This window comes from Nelumbo lutea, chromosome 5 (assembly GCF_056320005.1).
Source record: "Nelumbo lutea isolate HS-2025 chromosome 5, American lotus-T2T, whole genome shotgun sequence".
NCBI classification, from domain to species: Eukaryota; Viridiplantae; Streptophyta; class Magnoliopsida; order Proteales; family Nelumbonaceae; genus Nelumbo; species Nelumbo lutea.
In genome coordinates, this window is record NC_142688.1 from 51,572,501 (window position 1) to 51,593,363 (window position 20,863).

At 34.8% G+C, this 20,863-nt stretch overlaps 2 protein-coding genes and 1 long non-coding RNA gene across 3 annotated transcripts in view; 2 read left to right on the forward strand and 1 right to left on the reverse strand.

Moving 5' to 3' along the window:
• Positions 1–1,384: 1,384 nt before the first annotated feature.
• Positions 1,385–2,377, reverse strand: LOC148852374 (uncharacterized). The gene is made up of 2 exons (XR_016099574.1): positions 1,720–2,377; positions 1,385–1,624 (listed from the first exon to the last, which is right to left on the reverse strand). It is a non-coding gene; the product is annotated as an uncharacterized LOC148852374 (long non-coding RNA).
• A 108-nt stretch (positions 2,378–2,485) lies between these two features.
• Positions 2,486–3,371, forward strand: LOC148852375 (uncharacterized). Its single transcript, XM_088946491.1, has 3 exons — positions 2,486–2,739; positions 2,841–2,940; positions 3,023–3,371. The coding sequence occupies exons 1-3, from the start codon at positions 2,486–2,488 to the stop codon at positions 3,203–3,205; spliced, it is 537 nt and encodes a 178-aa protein (XP_088802617.1). The 3' UTR covers positions 3,206–3,371.
• Positions 3,372–9,299: 5,928 nt separating this feature from the next.
• Positions 9,300–20,863, forward strand: part of LOC148852376 (protein ROOT HAIR DEFECTIVE 3 homolog 1-like) — a 91,116-nt gene continuing 79,552 nt past the window's right edge. The window contains exon 1 of the mRNA XM_088945786.1: positions 9,300–9,630. Coding sequence (XP_088801912.1) covers positions 9,300–9,630 — 331 coding nt within the window. The remainder of the gene's footprint in view (positions 9,631–20,863) is intronic.

Genomic DNA, 20,863 nt, shown 5'->3' on the forward strand with positions numbered 1-20,863 from the left:
ATGATGTATCGTTGGAAATAGTCAAACCGCCAAGGATGTCATTAATGTTTATCGTTGGAAATACATAATAGATTCATTGAAGTTTTCTTCTATCTCTTCCTCTGTAGGTAGCTGATGCAATTAATGTTTATAAAATAAGCTATTCTTGGGCCATGTAATTAAAGCGGATGTCATTAATTAAAACCAATTTGTAGATTTTTCATCACCAAACACTATATAAATTATTATCATTATTGGAAATTTATTAATGAACGAAATTAATGAGAAGATAATTTCACTTATGCGCTAAAATTCTAATTCAAATTTAAAATTATGAATTAAGTATATGAATAATTAATTAATTAATGAGAGAAATTGCACTTAGATATAGGAGTAAATATAAAATTAATGAAAGATAATTTACCCCTAAACATAATTTAATGAAATTAATGAGAGAGAAGGTGACTTATATCAGGTTGTATCAGTCTATACATACCGATACATACAAAAAGGAACGCTATAGATAATTTTTATATGTTCCATTTATCGGACATGTACCGAAACTATACATATTGGCTACGGTCTAATACGTTGCAAAATTTTGAACCTTGCTCCCAGTCTTTCTCTTTGTTCAGATCAAAAGGGAATCAATGTGTGTAGGGTTATTTTGTTGGTCATAAGACTGTTTTTGTTAATGGTAACTAATTGTGATTTGATGAAAAGTTAGTTTTAGATAAAAAAAATGTGATTTTAACTGTTCACTCTACCCCTAGAAATCTCAGCTCCACCTTAGGGGTAGAATGAATGCTGACCGTGGATTGATGCCAAATTCACAAACAGGATGCTGTTTATAGGGGGGGCTACTAGTAGATTAGGAGGTGGCTGTAATTTTAGATTTTGAAGGAGAGTACAGCCAACTTATCCTTAAAAAATATTTTCTGACATAAGGGTTTTGGTGGTTTTGAAAAGTGAAGATGAGTTTAAGAGAATTGAGAAAAAGTAATGAGGAATTATAGACAGTTGGTTGATTCTCATTGATCAAGAATGTATGTTATATTTTTAGATTTATATGGGTTTTCGTGAAAATAACTTTTCCACTCAAGTGGATAAATAACTTTACCCCTTCATCTTCTAAGTAGATAAATAACTCTTTCACCTGATTAGGTGAAAATTGCTTAATGGTCATTATCATATTTAGGTGAAAAATAAAAAAAACATGAACAATTACTAGGATAAAAAAACACTTTCCGAGATAAATAACTCAACGAATTCTGCGACTGAATGATATGTGCGTAGAAATTTTTCTTGCAGGTGAGACAAAAGATTCGGATTCGGACTCTTTAGTTGATGGTATGAAAGACAAAAACTATTGAATACACAATCAGACGGAGAGAGAGGAGAGAAATTTTCCATTAACAATGTTTATTAATGACATTGGTATACATCCCACACCATTAACACACCTTTATTTGTGAATCACCGATAGAGTTGAAACAAAGAACAAGACTTCTATGTATAGAGATACAAATCACAATCCATCACATGATGCTACAGAACGTAGCGACTGCTGTATGAATTACAACATGACGAATAACAGATTTTGCAACAACTACAGCTATCTTTTTCCGGACGCATTGCTCTGCAACTGCAAAGAAAGTGAAGCAAATATGAAAGCATTACAAAGACCAAGTATTAATTAACAAATGAGAATATAAATAGGCTAAAGTATTTTGAGCTTACCTCGGTAGAGCTTTTCTTTTCTATTTTATTTCTCAAGAGTTGCAGTGCCGCAAAGTTATCGACAAATTTTTTATGGTTTTCATGGCGACCTTTCTTAGAAGCATAACAGTCGCAGCAAAGGTTATACTCATCTAGACTTCTGTCACAGAAGCATTCCATGCATGTAAAGTATATTTCCTTTATCAATATTCCGCACCCACCGCAGATTACTAATCTTGCTGTCGAGATGTAAAAGAAGACAATGGCTTCGTCGAAATCTAGGAACCCATTGTTGTCCCTATCCAATTCTTCAAATAATTTTGAGTAATTATTATTATTATTCCCATCTCCATTCCGATCCATAGAATTGAATTGATCCTGAGCCATCTGCTTAATCTCAGGCGGGCTGTCTCTATAATAGCACGAAGCAGCCACTCGTATCTCTTCCATCTCTCTCTCTCTCTCTCTCTCTCTCTCTCTGCGTTTATGCATGTTTGTCCCCCTGTTCCTTATTTATAATGTATAATGGGTAAAAATGATTTTCAATTTATTATCTATCTGCCGACTTGAGCCAAGTGGAATTTATCTCCCGACTTTTCTTAGAATCCAATTAAAGTTGCTGGAAAATAATAGTAAAACTGTAAAATTCTAAAATTTGATTTCAATAAAAATATGGCTGAGAGAGAGAGATAGATTATATTCATACAGCTTACCTAATCGAGTGTGTCTCTAAAGAATCATATAAAAACAAGGATATGCACTGACACACACACACAGACGCAGAGAGATGGAGCAGATACGCAAAGTAGCTCTAGCTTATTACAATGAGAGTTCAGATGAGACAAAAGAGAATGTTAAAAAGCTTTTCGAAAAGATAGATGCGGACGGAAATAGAAAGGTAAGTCTCGATGAGTTCAATGAGTACTGCAAGAGAAAGAGTAAGAAGTTGCCAAAGCACTGCTTCAATGAACAAGACAAGAACGGAGACGGCTTCCTAGACTTCGAGGAAATCATCGTTTTCTTTTACATCATTCGGACGAGGTATCATGCTCTGGATGTGGTTCGTTGGTAATGGGTATGTATTTCACATGCGCCATTTGCTTCTACACTGAGACTTCCGTCAACCACAATCTTTGTTGCAGCTGCCACCAATCTGGTAAATCTGCTGGCTGTGAGCACAGCAACCTGGTTGACAACTATGCTCTCCACCAGGGCATAAAAACTACGGTTAAAACCAAAAAGGTAGACCGTCCGTTATGTCTTGTCTCTTGTCTCTACTTCAGATTAAAATTCATTTCCATGCATGATTCTTTTCCTTTCTCAGATGCCTCCTTTCGTTTCTGAGATTGCGGACAAAGCTGGGGAATTCGTTGTTCAAAAGATAGGGGATTGGGCAGAAGAAACACTACAAGAGAAATCTAAGGATCTACTTGAAGCAGTCGACGACGCAACTGAAGCAGTAGATGATCTACTTGACGCACTGGACAATGCCTGTATCTTCATGTGATGTGTGATGGGTGGTAATTTGGATCAACATCTCTCTGGTGTAGGTTTGTTGTGTTTATTGCAAAACCCTTGAATGGATTTCTGTAATAAATAACACCGAAATGGTGAATTACTGTCGTGCATGACAAAGCTAATAAATTAAAATCACCTTTGGACTTCTCTTTCAACCATTCCCCCTCTCTAGTGCAATTGGTTTCTCCCTCGATCGCCATTATTTTAATAAAGGTTTTGCACTTTTTATCTTGGAAAATTAAAACATGGGTGGTAAAGGTTCACTTAAAATCATCTGGAGGCAACGAGATAACAGACATTTTCGGTCCACCATTCATAATTTGCAAGGTCTCTTTAAATTAGATCTTGCAATTTTTTTAGAAGGCCTTAGATCTTGCCTTCAAATGGAAAAGTGATTATAGAAAGAATTCTCCATCCTGCTTCGCATCCATCATCTCTCTCTCCCTATGTGTTTATTCCTTCATCTTCTTTCTTTTGGATCTCTAGAACGATGAAACTCTATGACATTTTCAATTAATGGCATCCATCTAAGTTCAACTCAAGTATTATTTTTTGGGCCGGGTTATGCTTAGTTTATCCAATCAAGCACAATCTAAGTTGAGCTTTAGTGAAAATGGCCAATTTTCTATTCTCTAGATATATTTGTATTACTTTTTATCATCTTAATGCTATTTTTTATTCATCTTTTTGAATTTTTTTATTAATTTTTATTGATTTGTATTATTTTTAAGTAAAATTATAAAAAAAATCCAATTATAACAATTCAATAAACCACCTGTGTGTTTTGACCCTAATAAAGTCCTCCCCTATAGTTTTGAGGGAAAAAGTGCAAATACCTCCTTTCTATTCGCTTTTAAGTAGCAAAGAAATTAAAGTTGCCAAAATACCCTTAACATTGTTAATGCATTATCATACATAATTTAAAGTTTCAAATTTACCTGCCACTAATTTATTTTGCCAAACAACTTTTTAAAGAATAATTCTCCTTACTCTTCTTGGACAAAGCAAGATAAAAAGGTTGAAGTGAAGTAAAATTAATGCATTACATCAATATTTTTTATTTGGAATTCAAATGGAATATAAATGGATTATAATTACAGTTCAATGCAAATACATCTAATATATATAAAATGATAGTAAACTCAAAAGGGTATATATATAATGTATTTTATGCAATTTAAACAATAATGGAGATAAGAGAGAATTAGTGGCATGAGTTATTGAATGAGAGAATTAATGGTGTATTAATGAGGGGTGTTAAACGTTGTAAAGGCAATTGATCAGTTGAGTTATTTTGTTAAATCTTAAAATTAAAAAATAAAATAAACAAAAAAAAAAGATATATATATATATATATATAGATGCCCTCTTTGTGCTCTATTACCCCAATGGATCAATTGTAGAGGAAGTGTAAGATTCCCTCTAGAAGCCCATGGAGTTTCCATTTGGCATGACTTATCTCCCTTTTTCCTCTCATTTTTATTAGGAAATTAACTATCCCCCACTTTCAACTAAATTATCTCTGACCAACTTGAGTTTTATTGGTCAATGTTTTAAAAACTAACCCAGAGGCCAAACCGGTTTTGCATCTGGATCACGGTTAATGGTTCAATCGTCTAGGCCGAATGGGTAAGACCGTTCCACATCAACACTCTATATAAATGTGTATATATGTGTGTGTGTGTGCAAATACATATTTTATTAATAAATAGTGTATAGTTATGTTTTACATATAATATATGTATTATCTTATATTTTATTTATATTTTTTAATCTAGTTTTAATTTTTTGGTTTATAAAAGATGCTAAAAATTGCGATTGGAGTGCAAAGTTATGGCCTCTAAAAGATTGCACATGCATTAAATATGCAACCCGCAACTTAGTGATGGTTGAACCCTCCAAGTCAGCGGTTTTTGACTGAAGGGTGGGTTTCAATAGAAGTAAACCTAGAATCAAGGACGGATGCTTTTTTGATTGGTTCAACCAGTCGAGTGATGGTTCAAGAAGTTTAATCGGTGAGGTAAATGGCAAGTATAAAACATTGGTATCAGTTTGGGCTGGTTTTCAGTTTGGTTGGGCGGTTCAAAAGATTTAAACTTTCAAAATTAAATTTAGAAATTAAATTAAATTTAAAAAATTAAAATATAAATTAAATTAAAGAATAAGTTTACAAATTTAAATTTATAGTATAAAATAGTTTAAACTAAGAAATATGGAAAATTTTCCACTTTTCAGTATTTAAAAATTTATATTTGAAATATAAAACATTAATATATATTTATGATCGAGTCAGCTCGATTTTAGTCAGTTTACAAGTAGCCAAATCAAAACTTACCCGACTTGGCCAGGTTGGGGAATTGTTGAACTGATGCTGACCGAAAATACTAGAAATTGACCAAATCAGGTCAAGTTGGGTCAATTTGGTCAGTTTCATCGATTTTATAAACAACCTTAGCTGAAATTTATTATTGTTATTTTTGTATTACACAAACTTATTAAAAATAGTATGTTTATCTTGAAAAGACAACGTGGCAATTTATCTTAGTTGCTTTTGGATTTGACCATGCGCAATCTGGATGCTCTTACTTGTAAGGCAGTTCAGACGTCAATTGCCAAGTGGATCGTCCAAACTACAAAAGAAAGAGATCAGAGAACACAGGATTTGTAACTCGGTGAGGTCGCTCCAATGCTTAAGTTAGTATACTAGCTATGTATGTGAGCTAAAAGTTTGATTGTATGAGACCTAGTGAGCAAATAATCGCGCGTACCTTTTGCTATGGGGTGAGTGCCCTTATAAAGTTGAGTTGTCGTGGGCCTCACAAAGCCTTTCTGAGATCTTCGGGCTGGATAAGTGGGAGTTTGTTCCTCTCCGATAGGGAATAATGTGCTATCTGATAGTGCTTATCGTGTCCATCCAATTCGGGCGGGATGCAGATAAAGCCTATAGTTCCACGTCATGATCCCAGAGAGCTTGGAGACAGTTGGCAATCTTCTAGGACTTGCTACGTGTCCCTTAAACAGTCTCAACCATCCGAGGTCCCCAGATTTTGATGTTTTTCGAGGTGGCTGGGACTCTTGAAGTAACTTTACTTGCCGAGGTGAGCATAGTGTTGAGTCATCATCCAATTGGTGGTCTTCATTCGTGTGTCCTCTATTTATCAAGTCAGGCCAAATCACCCCTCGCGCATGGGTCATGACCCGATTAGAGGAATTCACGTCAGGTTGAAGTGGATTTGGCTTTAGTCTATCTGGCAGTTTGATCTCAGCATCCCCTACAATTCTACCAGGAAACCAGATCACGTGCTATGGACACGCATACATCACATGGATTATTAACCCTACGGACGTCAAAACACACGCTCAACTGATTTATGGCTCGATAGGAGTGCGGCCGGTTTTTATGGGAGCCGTCAGATTACATCGATCTTGCCTGTCCAAAACTGACTACAGTGGCTATAAATAGGGGCCATGGGGTGCCCATTTTCTTCGCTATGATTTGTGCATTCGTGCTTTGAGCTTGTGTGTCTGCTTCCAGGTCAGTGTCATCTATTCTTGTTCTTCGAGGTCATCTCCTCCTCTCTTTGGCTTAGGTAAGCCTCCTTCGTTCCTACTTGATTCCCTTTGATTACGATGTCAAGTGTTAGCATTGGTAGCCTGTTGGATGTCGGTAACGAGTTGAGTGGGACCGAGGTGGACTCCTCGAGCCATGCAGTAAGGTCTCGTCTTGCCGAAGTGGGCACCTCGTCACAAGCTTTCGAGCCCAGCCCGCTTGAGGTGGATTCCCAAGCAGAGAAGCGGGGAGACTCCGGGAAAGAAGACTCGAGCTCCCATAGTTCTCGAAGGCCGGGGTTGGACAGTTTCGATCCTTCCATGATGACTGAGAAGAGGTTGCAAACACTAGTCGAATACAAGTTCCTTGAGGACCATGGCTGGTGTATCCCTTTGGAGGGATACCCTTGGGACCATGATCCTAATGAGGTTGTGGTGTTCGAGGAGCAACTGATAGTCTGGGCTGTGCTTTCCGCTCCCCCCATTCATCATGGAAATTCTTCAATTTTTTAACATAGCCATAGGTCAGCTTCACCCAACTCAATATGCTCTATAATAGGTACCATTTTCTTATTCCATCACTACGGTAAACCTTTGACCATGAACACCTTCAGCTCAATTTATTCTATTAAGAAGAATTCTACTAGTCTTCCTTCTTCCGAACACCATAGCTACTACCTAACCCCTCGACCTGAGTACAAGATCCTGTATGGTCTCCCCAACAAAGTCTCGGCCTGGAAGAGACGTTATTTTATTGTCACTGTGGCTGGGAGGTGGCCATTTTCGATGCACTAGAGGACAGTCATTAGTGACTCCAGCATCAAGTTAGATGAGGACATGAGAGAACAGGTCCATGCCTAGGCAAAGCTTATGTTGAAAATGGACGACTTCCTAGCTGAGGAGAGATTGGTTAATGCGGGGCTGAGTTCAGGTAAGTCTCCACTTTGGTTTCACGTACTTGGACTTTTTTCTTTCTCATCGATGTCATTGCTAAGTTTGTGTCTGTGTTGCAAGTACCATGGCGGATATCCCTGTCTCCAAGCTTTTTATCGACATGAAGAAGAGGAAAATGAGAAAGGCATCTCGTACTGATCCCCAAGCTGTCAAGCCCGTCGCCAGTCCCTCCGCACCTACAACCCTGAGGAGGAAAGAGGATGCGCCCGTCATCAACCTGGTTGAGGATGACCAGGGAACCAGGTTGCTAACTTGCAAGCTTGAGGTGGCCCAGGAGTTCAAGCCTCAACCCGTCCAACCCGAGGTCGTTGCCCGAGTTGCCACTCTCAAGATTAAGGAAGTTGTCTTTCCTACCGAGGTGTCAAGTTATGCCGGGATGCTTGCTCCAAGCTCACAGCCACTACGTGGGGTCATTTGTGGTGGTATGTTTCTAACTTCACTTCTCTGTCCTTTGTGCTTTTCCTGCCTTACTGGTCAGTACAACTCTTTCGCAAACGAACTTGCTGATTCACTCACTGGTGGAGTAGTCCGATTGTCAGATGGAGCTATTACAAATCTCAGAGTCAAAAGCGAAAGTCTTGGAGGCCAAGGTTTTGGCTACCGAGTCGAAAGCGGCGGAGTGCCAGTCCAAGGCGATGAGGGCTGTCGAGCTGGCAGCGAAGCGGGAGGTAGAATCAAAGTGGAAGGAGGAGCGTATCCATGAGTTGAAAAAGGAGATTGAGGAGAAGGAGGCTCTCCTTGCTAGCGCAAGGCTATCTTTTCCCAGGAGCTAAAGGAAGCTGGTGATCGTGCTGTTTGAGCTTACAAGACTTCTCTAGAGTTCAAGAATTTTGTGAACGAAATAGCTACTTCAGCCTTCCACAAAGGTTTCAAGGTCTGCCGCTAGCTGGCAAGGCGTGCGTTTCCCCAGCTCGATCTTCGAACACTCACAATGATCGGGATCTCAACAGAGATTGTGATTCAAGCGGCAGGTGAAGATCCAAACTCCTAGGAGGATGATGATGATGAAGTTGATCTAGAAGCTGGAGATAGGTCAGGGAACTCCAACACAGTGGTTGATGAGGTCATGGAGACCGATGAGGTTGTTGCCACAAACACATCAATGGAGCTGGACCCGAGCAAAGATTTCGAGATTGTTGAAGGAGGGGGCGAGGAGCCCCATCAAGACTGAATTGTGCCTCTTTTCTGGGACCTCCCTGTATATGAGCCTCTGAGTTCGGCAATAGTGCTTTTCCTCTCTGTTTTTTTTGCTGAATGTTACAAACTCCCTTTTGAATGAATGAAATCTTTTGGCCATCCATCTCGCAAGCACAAATTTCATTTGCCCCATATTTTCTAAGTGTGGATTACTTCGAAGTGCCTAACTGACAAGTAGGAATAAGCCAATCTCGATGTACGCCAAAGTGAGCAGGCACTGTAGGGTATATGCCCGACCTTCCTAAAACATTTGGAGCCCTAAAATGATATAAGCCAATTCAGCAGTAGGGTATAAGCCAATTTAGCGATACATCTCAATTATAGGGACCATCTAGAAGGCTCGGAATGATTTAATTTTTAACAAAAACATTTGGAGCCCTAAAATGATTATCAACAAAGCAAACTCACTTTTCCTAAGCCAAGGTCTACCTAATTTGCGTAATTCAGATGCAAACCCTCAAATTACATCTTCCCGATCTTCGCAGAACCATTGGGTTAAGCCATGTTTGGGATTCCTGAAACTTAATTTTGAAGGAGCCAATTCGAACTCTAAGCCGGGTATTGGTCTGATTGTTCGAGATGAGAAAGGAGAAGTTGTGGTGGCTCGAGCGATTCCTATTGTGTCCAATTTGGCATCTACCACTGAAGTCTTAGCGCTTTTTGAAGGCATCAAACTAGCTTTGCAACTGGATCTCCATTCGATTGTTTTTGAAGGTGATGCAAAAAATTCTAATTGATTCTTTGTTGAGGTCAACCCAAATCCTCCTTGGAGCCTTCTTGTGCTGATATCATCCTACAAGAATCTGCTTAATCGCCTTCCTAACTATTCATTAGCATTTACTCCCAGATCAAGTAACAAGGCAGCCCACAAACTCGCAAAGTTTGAGCTGTCTTGCTCTTCACCCAAAACGTGGTCTTCAATTCCAGAATTCTTTAAACATATTTGTATTTCAGATATATAACTGATAGTTTCTTCGAATGAATTGGCCCTCGGGCTTTATCAAAAAAAAAAAAAAAAATTAAATTCGATCAGGAATTTGTTTTCATTCTTGTGAAATCGACTTCCCAAGAAAGATAGAAATCCAAGGTTCCATTTCAAAGTCGGGCTTTATAAGCATTACTTGAGCCCCATCCAAGGCCCAACCCATTGAAAGTGTTACATTTTAGTTTGCATTCTGAGCCTAGAATTGTAATTTCATTATCATGTTTCCCCTTGCAGCCTAGTACATTAGTAACTACAGACAATTTTCTCGATATAGATCAAGATATCTTCTCTCTCAGAATACAAGTTAATAATGCAGGGAACGAAGTTGCCAAACAGGACCAACGACCATGCAACGAATTTGACATATTGACGACTCCATTTAAAATAAGTCAGTAGGTAGGATATTCATGTAATCAATATCACAACTATATATCATGTGAGCTCATTATAAAACAGACATCATCATCATCATTATCATCTAAACTTTTTTTTCAATTATATGAATTGATTACATGAATTTAATTTCCTTCTAATCAGTGTCACGTCCATCATTATATTATTGTTAAAATTATATGAAAATGTACAAACAGACTAAAAAGGATTTGAGTGAAAACAATAAGATATAAAATGCATGGCTCAGACATCAATAGCATGTTGATGTCATGTTAAAATTATATGAAAATGTACAAATAGACTAAAAAGGATTTGAGTGAAAACAATATAATCATGAAAGAAGACTCATGTAACTAACCCTATATAAATAAATAATTTGGGACAAGATCGTTGATGATGGTTCCAATATCAAAACTGTACCCTGTGAGCTCCATTTATAAAGGGCCCGCCCACGTATTAGAGCTCATATATCATCATCCATGGGCCCAGTATCATCCGGTTACCAATGAAGCATGCAAACTCGTAATGTCAGTTGTTGAAGAAATGGGTTCCAGTTCCACCGCTCCAAATTTGACAAAAAAGAAAGCGGGTCCGTCCCACATTAATGGCATGTTGGACGGGATTGGGAAAAAAACAGGTGTCGAATGTATGGCTCAGAGCCTCAGATAAGAAATCTTGATGCATATCGGGCGAATTGTCAACAAATAGTGTCATTTGAAAAATCAAATATAATTATGGCTCAGTATGGAAAAAGTATAAATATAAATATATATAAAATATAGGATTTTGTAATTGAACTCTTCCGAACAATAATGGTAGTGCAAGACCGGGTCTATGACAATTGACAAACACCTGACAGGTGATATATATTACACAATATGGCCCAGAGACCAGAGTCCTACCACTACAAACAAAATAATGTCTACTGGCTTTTATTTAATCAAAAGAAGTGAGGCCTAAATTCAACATACTTAATTATCATGGATCCCATCCAACACATCAATTATTTTGAGAGGGCCCCACTTTTGTTTTGCCAAAACCCTACTATCATTTCAGAATTCAGACAATTGAATGAATGTTAAAAGGATTTTAATATGACCCCTTTCATTAAATTCAACAAGATTTCCAATCTTGTGATATCGACTTTCCAACAAAGATAGGAATCCAAGGTTACGGGCTTTATAACAATAAGTTGAGTCCCATCCATGGCCCAAACCCCATTGAAAGCGTTTCATTTTAGTTTTCAATCTGAGCCCAGAATTATAATTTCATTATCATGTTTCCCCTTGCAGCCTATTAGTACATTAGTAGTAACTACAAACAATTTTCTCGATATACATCAAGATATCTTTTCTTTCAGAATACAAGTTAATAATGCAGGGACCGGTAAAAATGTGGGGACATGTTAGATAAAACCAAAGTTACCAAACAGGACCAACGACCATGCAACGAATTGGACATATTGACGCCATTTAAAATAAGTCAGTAGGTAGGATGTTTATTCCATTTAACGTTCTATCATAATGTCATATGAAACTGATTGGTGTGTCCAAAATTGGTGAAGCTCACATGGTATGGTTTAAATTATTTTTATTATTTTCAGTTGACCATTTTAGTCTGCCCTTGACTTTTCAAACACTTCAGTAAGTGATTAGTTATAATTTGAGAATAACTGGAAAATGTAGGAACAGACTCTAAAAGAATTGGATGAACATAATAAGAAATTGAATGCTCAAGGGGATATAACCGACGGTTGCATTCTGTGCTCCTTCCTTCCAAATGTATTTCATTAAAAATGGGGTGTATGATTCAAATTTGACAAAATAAAGACAATCCACATTTGGTAAGACAATATTATATGTCATGTTTGTGCCTTAAATTTGAATTTTTGTGGTAATTCGTTTCATGAATCTGTTTCGAATTAATTTGAGAAAAATTTGAAGTCAAAATTTCATAGTGGTTTGTGGTGGATGCATAGAGTGTCCATCACAAATCACCATTAGGAGTGCGAGGGTTGTGCCCCCACGGCGATATGGACCCGATCTATATTCATCTTATAGGTCCGAACCGAATACGAAGAGTCATGTATTTCGGGGGTTTTTTCTCTTATAAACAGAAGTTTGAGTCTTGTGATAGTGTGAGTGAGACATTGGGTGCATTTGGGGTTTAGGGTTTTTTGTGAGAGCACAACTCTATATTTCTTCTCCATTGTCTACTTCATAGTGGATTTTTTTTCCTCCTTTGCCCATAGGTATACTTGTGTGTTTTCTGTGCTTACTTTCTCTTTATCTCTGTTTTATTTTCATTTGAGTGCCATTATGAATCTGTTTTCTTGGGTTTTCTTACAACATTATAACCCGACTGAAACAACTGAATCAAAGCCTTTGATTTATTGTCATGGCTCCATCTCGAATTAGATGAAATAACTTTTGGGTGGAGCTGCGGCAGTACATATAAGGCATGGCTTTATGTCTTAAGACATTATCGTAGCAAAAAAATGAATACAAATAAAAAGCGAGTGCCTCACAAATCAATATAAGTGGGACGGGATCCACACAATAAAACAAGTGAGTTTGAATTAGTCCTCAGAGAAGAAATCTTGATATAAATGGGGTAGAATGTAGGAGAAATAGTTGGACCAATTATTGACAACAATAGTGTTTTGCAACGAGCAATAGAAATTGTTCCCAAAATTTTTGTTTTAACAACATTACTAAAAACCACTGCTCCTATAGACTTTTAGTAACAACTAATTATTTGTTGCCTAATAGGTATCATCCCCAACAATCATGTTAATTGTTGTTAATTATAAATTTTCAATAATTGAAGAATTGTATCTAATGGGAAACAAGTGTTGCCCCAAAGTTTGATATATGAGAATCAAGCGATTGTTGCCCCAAAGTTTGATATACAAAATTATGTTAGTTGTTACCAATACAATTGTTTCTTATAAATATTTAAGGCAACAGTCTTTACAAACTACCATTGAATTAGCAACAATCAAGCAATTGTTACCTTAAAGTTCCATACTCAACAATCAAATCATCATTGCTAATTGTACAATGGCCACATAATTCTTATCATTGACTATTGCCAATTATTTGCTATTTAATTTAATAAATTATTGTAAATATTATAATACCTATTGTTAAAGAAGCAATAGATTAGGAAACGTTTGATAAATGTATATAGCACAACATACACATATGAAGCATCTAAATCAAAAACACTTGTGAAATGTCAATGTGTGATTCATTAATATTATAAAAAATAAAAATTACATTCCAACTATAATTTATACACAACTTGATATATTACAATGTTCAAATTGCTATTATATAAATAATACAATTAACACATAGAAATTTGATTCAATGTCTTCATCCATGTAACCAGAGTTGTACCTTGGACTAAATAACCATGATAACTACTTGGTTGAAAAATGATAAATAGCTCATGTGAAGTTAATTCCACATCTTGAAGATCTCTAACTTTATTCTACATGTAGCTGTCTTGTAATAGAACACTTGTAGCGGGTTACATTCCTTCAAAAAATAGAATATAGTAAGTTAGAAACAAAACAAAATGAATCAAGCATCAATTATAGCATAAGTTAGATATTATATAGAGGAAACATAGATAAAGCCTAGTTGAATTGGCTAGAATAAGACAAAATGCTCTAAGAAGCAATTCAGGCCAAGTGAAACATCTCTCTAATTTTTTTATCCCCTAAGTAAAAATCCATGAGTCAAGTGAAAATTTTTGTTATGTTAAGAACACTAGTTTAAGTCTAAGAGCATTCACTCTATACAAAACTACCTTAGGTTATATCTGCATCCAACCCATCCCTCCAAAGACCCAAATAGTAGGGATACATTGGTTAATTTCCTTTTTGGTTTGTAAATATTTTTTGTATTCTCTTGTCGAAAATATCTCCAAGGATCATATAGCTATTAGCAATAGAAGATTTTTTAGATTTAAAATTTATTTAAAAGAAATTCAATAAGAAACCTAAAAAAACTGTGTATAGTTGGGGGAAAGGATTACCATTATGTTGATCATGATTCCAGGAACTGCCTTGGCCTTTGCAAAGTCCAAGAATTCAGATAGCATCAAGAACTTACCCTTATTCTTTTTTGTTTGGATGTCTTGGCAAAAATACATTAGATGCTAGGCTTTAGATGTCAACTAAAATGATAAATCTCCAATGTTATTGGGGTCTCTATAGCTAAGTAGATAAAATCTCTCTCTAACATATTCCTGTTCTCATCTTATTAATTATTAAGAGAAAGTTCCCATAATGAAGGTGGAAATTGGGGCATGACTAATGAATCTAAAGCCTAATAAAAATCTATTCATGGCACTTATTAATCAAAAGCCATCACTTACCAAACATAAAGTGTTTAAGGTTCCAATTAGACTACAAGGTTAGAAAAGAAAACACTTGTCTATTATATCTAGGAAGAAAATGAAAACTCGGTACTCATTTCTTTGGTTCCCCTGGAAGTCCTAGGACCAATCCCATCTCCACTCATCTGTTGATGTCAGTTCCAAGACCTGATGTTGCAATTATACTTGTCCTTGGAGTTTAAAATTCTGATAAAGCTATTATGACATTGACTTATAGGTTTTTTCTTGAATTTTGGATGATTTTATTTTCTTTGGTAACCTAGCTTTCATTTGATTTTTCTTATCAATGTACCACTCTTTATTTGTGTCTTCTAACAAAATTTGGCTTGCTTCGTATAATTTGCTTTATGATGAGTTCAAGATTTCTGGGACTACTCTTACTAGCTGAATCCTCAACAAAATATTGGAATGAACTTACTCTTACTAGTTTTCTAACTATTAACAGTATAGAGAAAGTAGTCGTTTTGATTTCCATTAATTAAAACAATATATACTAAGGATTGGTAACATTAGTCTATTCTAATCCAGACATATGAAAATAAATACACAAACAAAGGTTTAAGTACATCCAGTTAATTATCATCAAGACAACGATGGAGATGATAAAAAAAAAAATGGAGAAATCCCAACCGGGACACCTTTGAAATGACACAAGTACACTATCATTTTGAGCAAAGTATCCAAATGCATTATTGACAACTTTGCATTTTGATGCCTTAAGAGCATCAATTTAGGGGTGTTTTCGCCCTTAGAATAGTCAAGATGTGTCTTTATCCTAATTAAATGCAATGTTGTGGTTTTTAGCATTTTAACCCTATTAGCCACCTAACTTCTAACCTTCACCATTCAGCCTTTAGCCATTAAATTTTAGCCTTACATAATATTGAGTGCCTTCTCCTTTTCTTCTCAAATTTAGGGTCACCCTAAAACCATCATAACCCTTCATTTTAAACCCTAGGGCACCCATATTTTTGCTAAAGCCCAATTGTTGCCCCCTCTTTCTCTTTAATCCCAGTTCTTCCCTTCATTCTCTATAAAAAATGACCCTAAGGCTCCTGAGAAAGGATTGGATTCTACCCCAAGTAAGATGGAAGGTTGATCTTGAGAAGTTCAAGGGTAGAAGAAGAGGATGATGCCCAGGCAAGAGGAGGGGTTCCTACTTGCAGTTCGCCAACACCACCACTGCCACCTCTGGAATTGGATCCCAATTACTTTTACTTTATTTTAGTTTTAATTTCTGTTTTATATTTTTGCACTTCTCTCTTGTGTTCTCTTGTCCGGATTTGAGTGTATTAATTTTTCCCTCGCTTCCCTGTGGATACGACCCGTTCTCACCATTAACTACGTTTATAGTTGTTTGAGAATTGGAAAAATTTTATAAATGATTAAACTGGTGTTCCGAAGTGTTTAACGATACACTTCCGGGCACATCAAGTTTTTGGCGTCGTTGCCGGGGAAGCATAGAGAAAAACTTTTATTTGCTTTGCCCGGATCTGTTTCATTACTTTTTCGTTTTCGTTTTAATACTCGATTCGCTATCTCAGTTTAATTCTTGTTTCTCTTTGATTTTGCATGATGGAATAGCAAAAGGTGGGGTAACGGAGCATTGCGAGACTGCAGAACAGAACAGAAGATAAGAGAAATTGGATTGCGTTTCAGTTGTAGTTGTCCGATTTTATTTTTAATTTTTTTGTTTTTATTTTTGAACTCTTTTTTTGGTAGAATAGTGATTTTTGAATTTTTAATTAATTTTTTTAAATTCGATTTATTTTATTTTAGTATTATTTTTCTTCTATTTGTGTCTAGATCTATTTTTCGTTCTTGATTTTAATTTCTTGTTTGAATTTCTATTTTATTAGGTTAGTGTTTTTCTTTTATTTCTGATAAAAAACAGAAAAAATTATTTATTTTATTTCATTTTATTTATTGCCGCATAATTTTCTTTTGTTTATTTTATGTTTGGTTTGATTTTTAGAATAATAATTTTTCTTGTTAGAATTTATTTTGGTAGTAGTTAATTTCCTTCTTAGTATAATTATTTCTTTTATTTTCTGTTTGTTATAATTAGTTGCTGCATTATTTAATTCCCTTTTTTTGTTATTTAATTGAATAATTAACCGTTAAATAGGAAATTGCTTAAATTTTTGAATTTGAGTTTAAATTTTGAATTTGAATTTGAATTTAAATTTAAATTTAAATTCAAATCTGAATTTGAATTTGAATTTGAATTTGAATTTTGAATTTCGAAATTTAAATTTAAATTTTTGAATTTTAGAAAATGTTAAACATAAAATCAATTGAAAAAAATTAAAAAATTTTGAAAAATTAATTAGTATATATATTGCATTTGCATTCCATCATTTAGGGCTACATATGCTAGAGCATGCATCATATAGGTTTATTTAATTGTTGACATCATCTTGTTAGTTGTGAATGTGTTAAGTTTTAATTGCTTCGTTTGCGTAGTTTATTTTATTATTTTATGTTATATTACTGAATTGCATTTTAGAGATAATTGTTTATGCATTGTAGTTAGTTGCATTTACTTTATTTATTTTTTCTTCCCGTTAATCTACTTAAGGGCAATTCTATTTAAATAAGATAAGGTGTGGATTTCATCACCCTTCCTTGGCCCAAAAATCACCACCTTTCTTGTGCAGTTTACTCTAAACCCTAATTTAAAAATTGGATAGCAAGATCCTTTACGGAAGCCTCACACTTGGTTCAGAGGTGTGTTGAATTTTAAGAAAGCTTGTAATTACTTTCTATAACCGTCGGTTAGTGTCTAAGGAAAGAGGTTAAATGGCTACGCCAAAGCGGGTTTTGTGGTTACTTAATTAGGTCCTTGCGAGAGAAATGGGAGCCTGATACATTCTCAACTCTAACCTGGCTAACCAAAGGAAGTGGTGTAATTCCAAGTTAACCTAAGAGGATTCACATTAGTTGAACCACTAGTTTACGAAATCCTAGGTCAGCCCCTAGGTCGTCTAGTTGATTTGCTTGCACTTTTTAAAAATTTAAAAATTCAAATTTGAATTTAAATTTCAAGAATCTTAATTTCAAAATCTGAATTTGAATTTAAATTTCAAATTTAAAATAATAATAAATAACAAAATTTTAAAAATTCAAAATTCATTTAAATTTTAAAATCTAAAATTGAATTTAAATTTCAAAACTTTAAATTTTGAATTTAAAAAAAAAAAGCAAAAAAACAAAAAAATAAAAAATATATTTGAATTTAAATTTTAGGAATTTAAATATCAAAATCTAAATTTAAAGCTTCAAATAAAAAAATATATTTGAATTTAAATTTTAGGTTTTTCCAACCCAATGCTAACTCACTCTTTAATCCATAAGGGTTTGTCCATTTCCTCTTAACTCTTATCTCTTAAGAAGAATCTTTTAACTTTAAGAGAAAAATGATTGTCTTTCCTCTTATCTCTTATCTCTTATCTCTTAAAGTACAATCATACAAGTTTTTGTTTTCCAATGATACTCCCAAAAAAGACAATCAATCATATATGGGGTCAAAATGAATATTTAATAATTTTTAAAATTCAAAATTCAAAATTTAAAACAACATTCTCTACTTACCAATATCAATATACCTCTTAATATAATTATTGTTCTTTCACATTCAAACTTAAGAGTAATCAAAAGGACCCAAGTCTAAATTCCGTGAAGTGCACTCCTAACGGTGCCCAATAGATCACAGCAGCGGCATATTAAGAAGATCTGTCCTATCATTTATTTTATAGAAAATGTTCCCAACAGTACTAGCAATTTGTGGACAGACTTCAGATTAACACCCCACGGAGTATACCCCCAGTCCCCACTTGAACATCTCATGTGCAATGGTGGGGCGCTGATACGAATCGAGTTGGAACAGTATCGGAAGAAATTGTTGGCAGCAAATCTGAACTCCCAGCTGGTGGCTTGCTGGATGTTCATCTCCGTACAATAGCTTTGCTATAAATAAAGTCATGTGTCGGGTGTCTCCTGCGCTTTCTCTTTACTCTCAAGTCGAGCGTTCCTTCGGAAAATTTTGACGTCCATTGTCTTTACAGTCTGCTTCTTTCAGTTGTCTTCATAGCAACCGACTCCATGGGTTTGTCCCCTCTTATTCTTCATTTGTTTCTTCCTTCTGTCATATGTTTTACCTTTTCCTGTCATAAAATTTATTCTGATTTTCTAATGGATGATGTGAACCTGATCTCTTAATTATTTTTGGTGTGTTTAAATTTCTTTATTTGGGTGTTTTATTGTCTGAACTACCTTTTTTCCTCATTCTCATATATAAATTTTGTTTATTCTTTCAATGAAACTATTTGTTGTATGGGAATAGATAGGCTAGGTGTGTTTAATGCATGAATTGGAGAGATGACTGAATTCACCTCATCATGCTGACTTTTGAAAGTCATTTCAAAAACCTAATACCGAATGATATGTTTTCTTTTCTGTGGTTACTAAACTTCTTACCCATTACTAGATTTCTTTCTACTGCTAAACTATTGCTCTGATGATTGAACGTTTAAACCTCCATGAACAGATGCTACATCTTTTGTTAATTATATGAAATATGGATTGTTTATTCAACTTCGTTTTTTTATTAAACTCAATACATGGGCTCAGTTTGGAAATGGTACAAACACAAGTACCTACATTATTGGTACAAAATAATAAAAAATATAATGTTTTGCACTCTATATATTTGTATTTGTACTCCTTCCAAATTGAGTCTTGGAATACAAATACAAATATGTATTTGCATTGTACATATTTGCAACTTAGGTTTGAACCTACCTTCCATTTTGGTAGAGTTGCACTACGTATAAAAATAAAGTTTAGCAAATTTTGAATAAATGTCATTAAATTATTAAAATGCATTTTTATGAGATTTAGGTGTTGTTTGTATTTAGGTAAATGACTTACTTGGATATATAAGTGTTTTTTGAGAAACACTTATTTGTACAATAACATTATATTTACCAATATTTTTTTATTTCCCAAGTAAAGGTGTGCAATGACAAATCTAGGAACAAAAAAAGAATTGACATTATCGAAGGGACAATATTGTCCATCATATTAGCGATTATCAGGTTATGCATAAGTAATTTGCCCAAATCTAGGAAGAGCATTACTTTCTCAAGTAAAAGAGTCACTCAAGAATCGCTCTTTCCCATAGAATTTGTTAGAAATTGGGGTCACAAAACTTGGAGAAGAAGGTTTGAGGCATGCCTAAAGACACTGTCTTTAGAATATTTCTTGCCCCCCACTCAATATTATTTGTCCCAACTCAAGAAAATTCATTCCCAGTATACAATAGAGCCTTGGGCGAGAATCTGCAACCAACAAAGTTGAAGAGTCTTTGAAGAAACCTTCTATGAGACAGTAGCAGATCAAACTGAGAGAGACAAGTGATTTTTCAAAAACTTGTGTTTATTTGCTTGATTCATGCCCCTATAATTTCTGAAGAGACATGGAGAAAAGAAAGGTGTTGGTTCAGAAAAGGCTTTTTAAATAGTCACAATTTCAAACTTTGTAACTATTAAAATTATGTAACAGTTCATGGCTATTAACTTTTGAATAGTGCCTCTTGATCACACCCAATCAAATCATGATTGTTGGATTTTTTTTAAACAACAATGGTCATGATTAAGCCTCACACCAAAAGTTAATACTGCCTTATGTGAACCAAACATAGGGGTGTAAACAGTATTCGAAAATCCAATTTCAAATTCGATATTTGACATAATCGAATCGAATTCTGATAATTTGAATGTCTAATTGGTCGAATTCGGATATGACCTGATTCGATTTGACAAATATCCAAATTCGACTGATTATTTAATTCTTATATATAATATATAAAATATTATATAATTTATATATAATAATTAAGTTACATAAATAATTTATATATTTATATACTTTATATCAATAAAATATTTATATTATATATTTATTAATTATCTAAAATAATTAATTAATCAAATTTTAGTTGAATCGAATATTTGAATATTTAATGGGATTTGAATTTGGATAATAATTTTCAATATCCGTCAGATATCAGATCAAATTCAGATATCAGATTTTCTAATCGGCTTTGAATTCGGATATTGCCTGATCTGATTCGAATTCAATCCGTTTACACCCCTC

Excerpts from the sequence above, each read along its gene's own strand:
- LOC148852375 (XM_088946491.1), top strand. The coding sequence starts at position 2,486 with ATGGAGCAGATACGCAAAGTAGCTCTAGCTTATTACAATGAGAGTTCA. Across the intron at positions 2,740-2,840 it reads TTTTACATCATTCGGACGAG|CTGCCACCAATCTGGTAAAT; the intron begins GTATCATGCTCT and ends TCTTTGTTGCAG. Across the intron at positions 2,941-3,022 it reads CTACGGTTAAAACCAAAAAG|ATGCCTCCTTTCGTTTCTGA; the intron begins GTAGACCGTCCG and ends TTCCTTTCTCAG.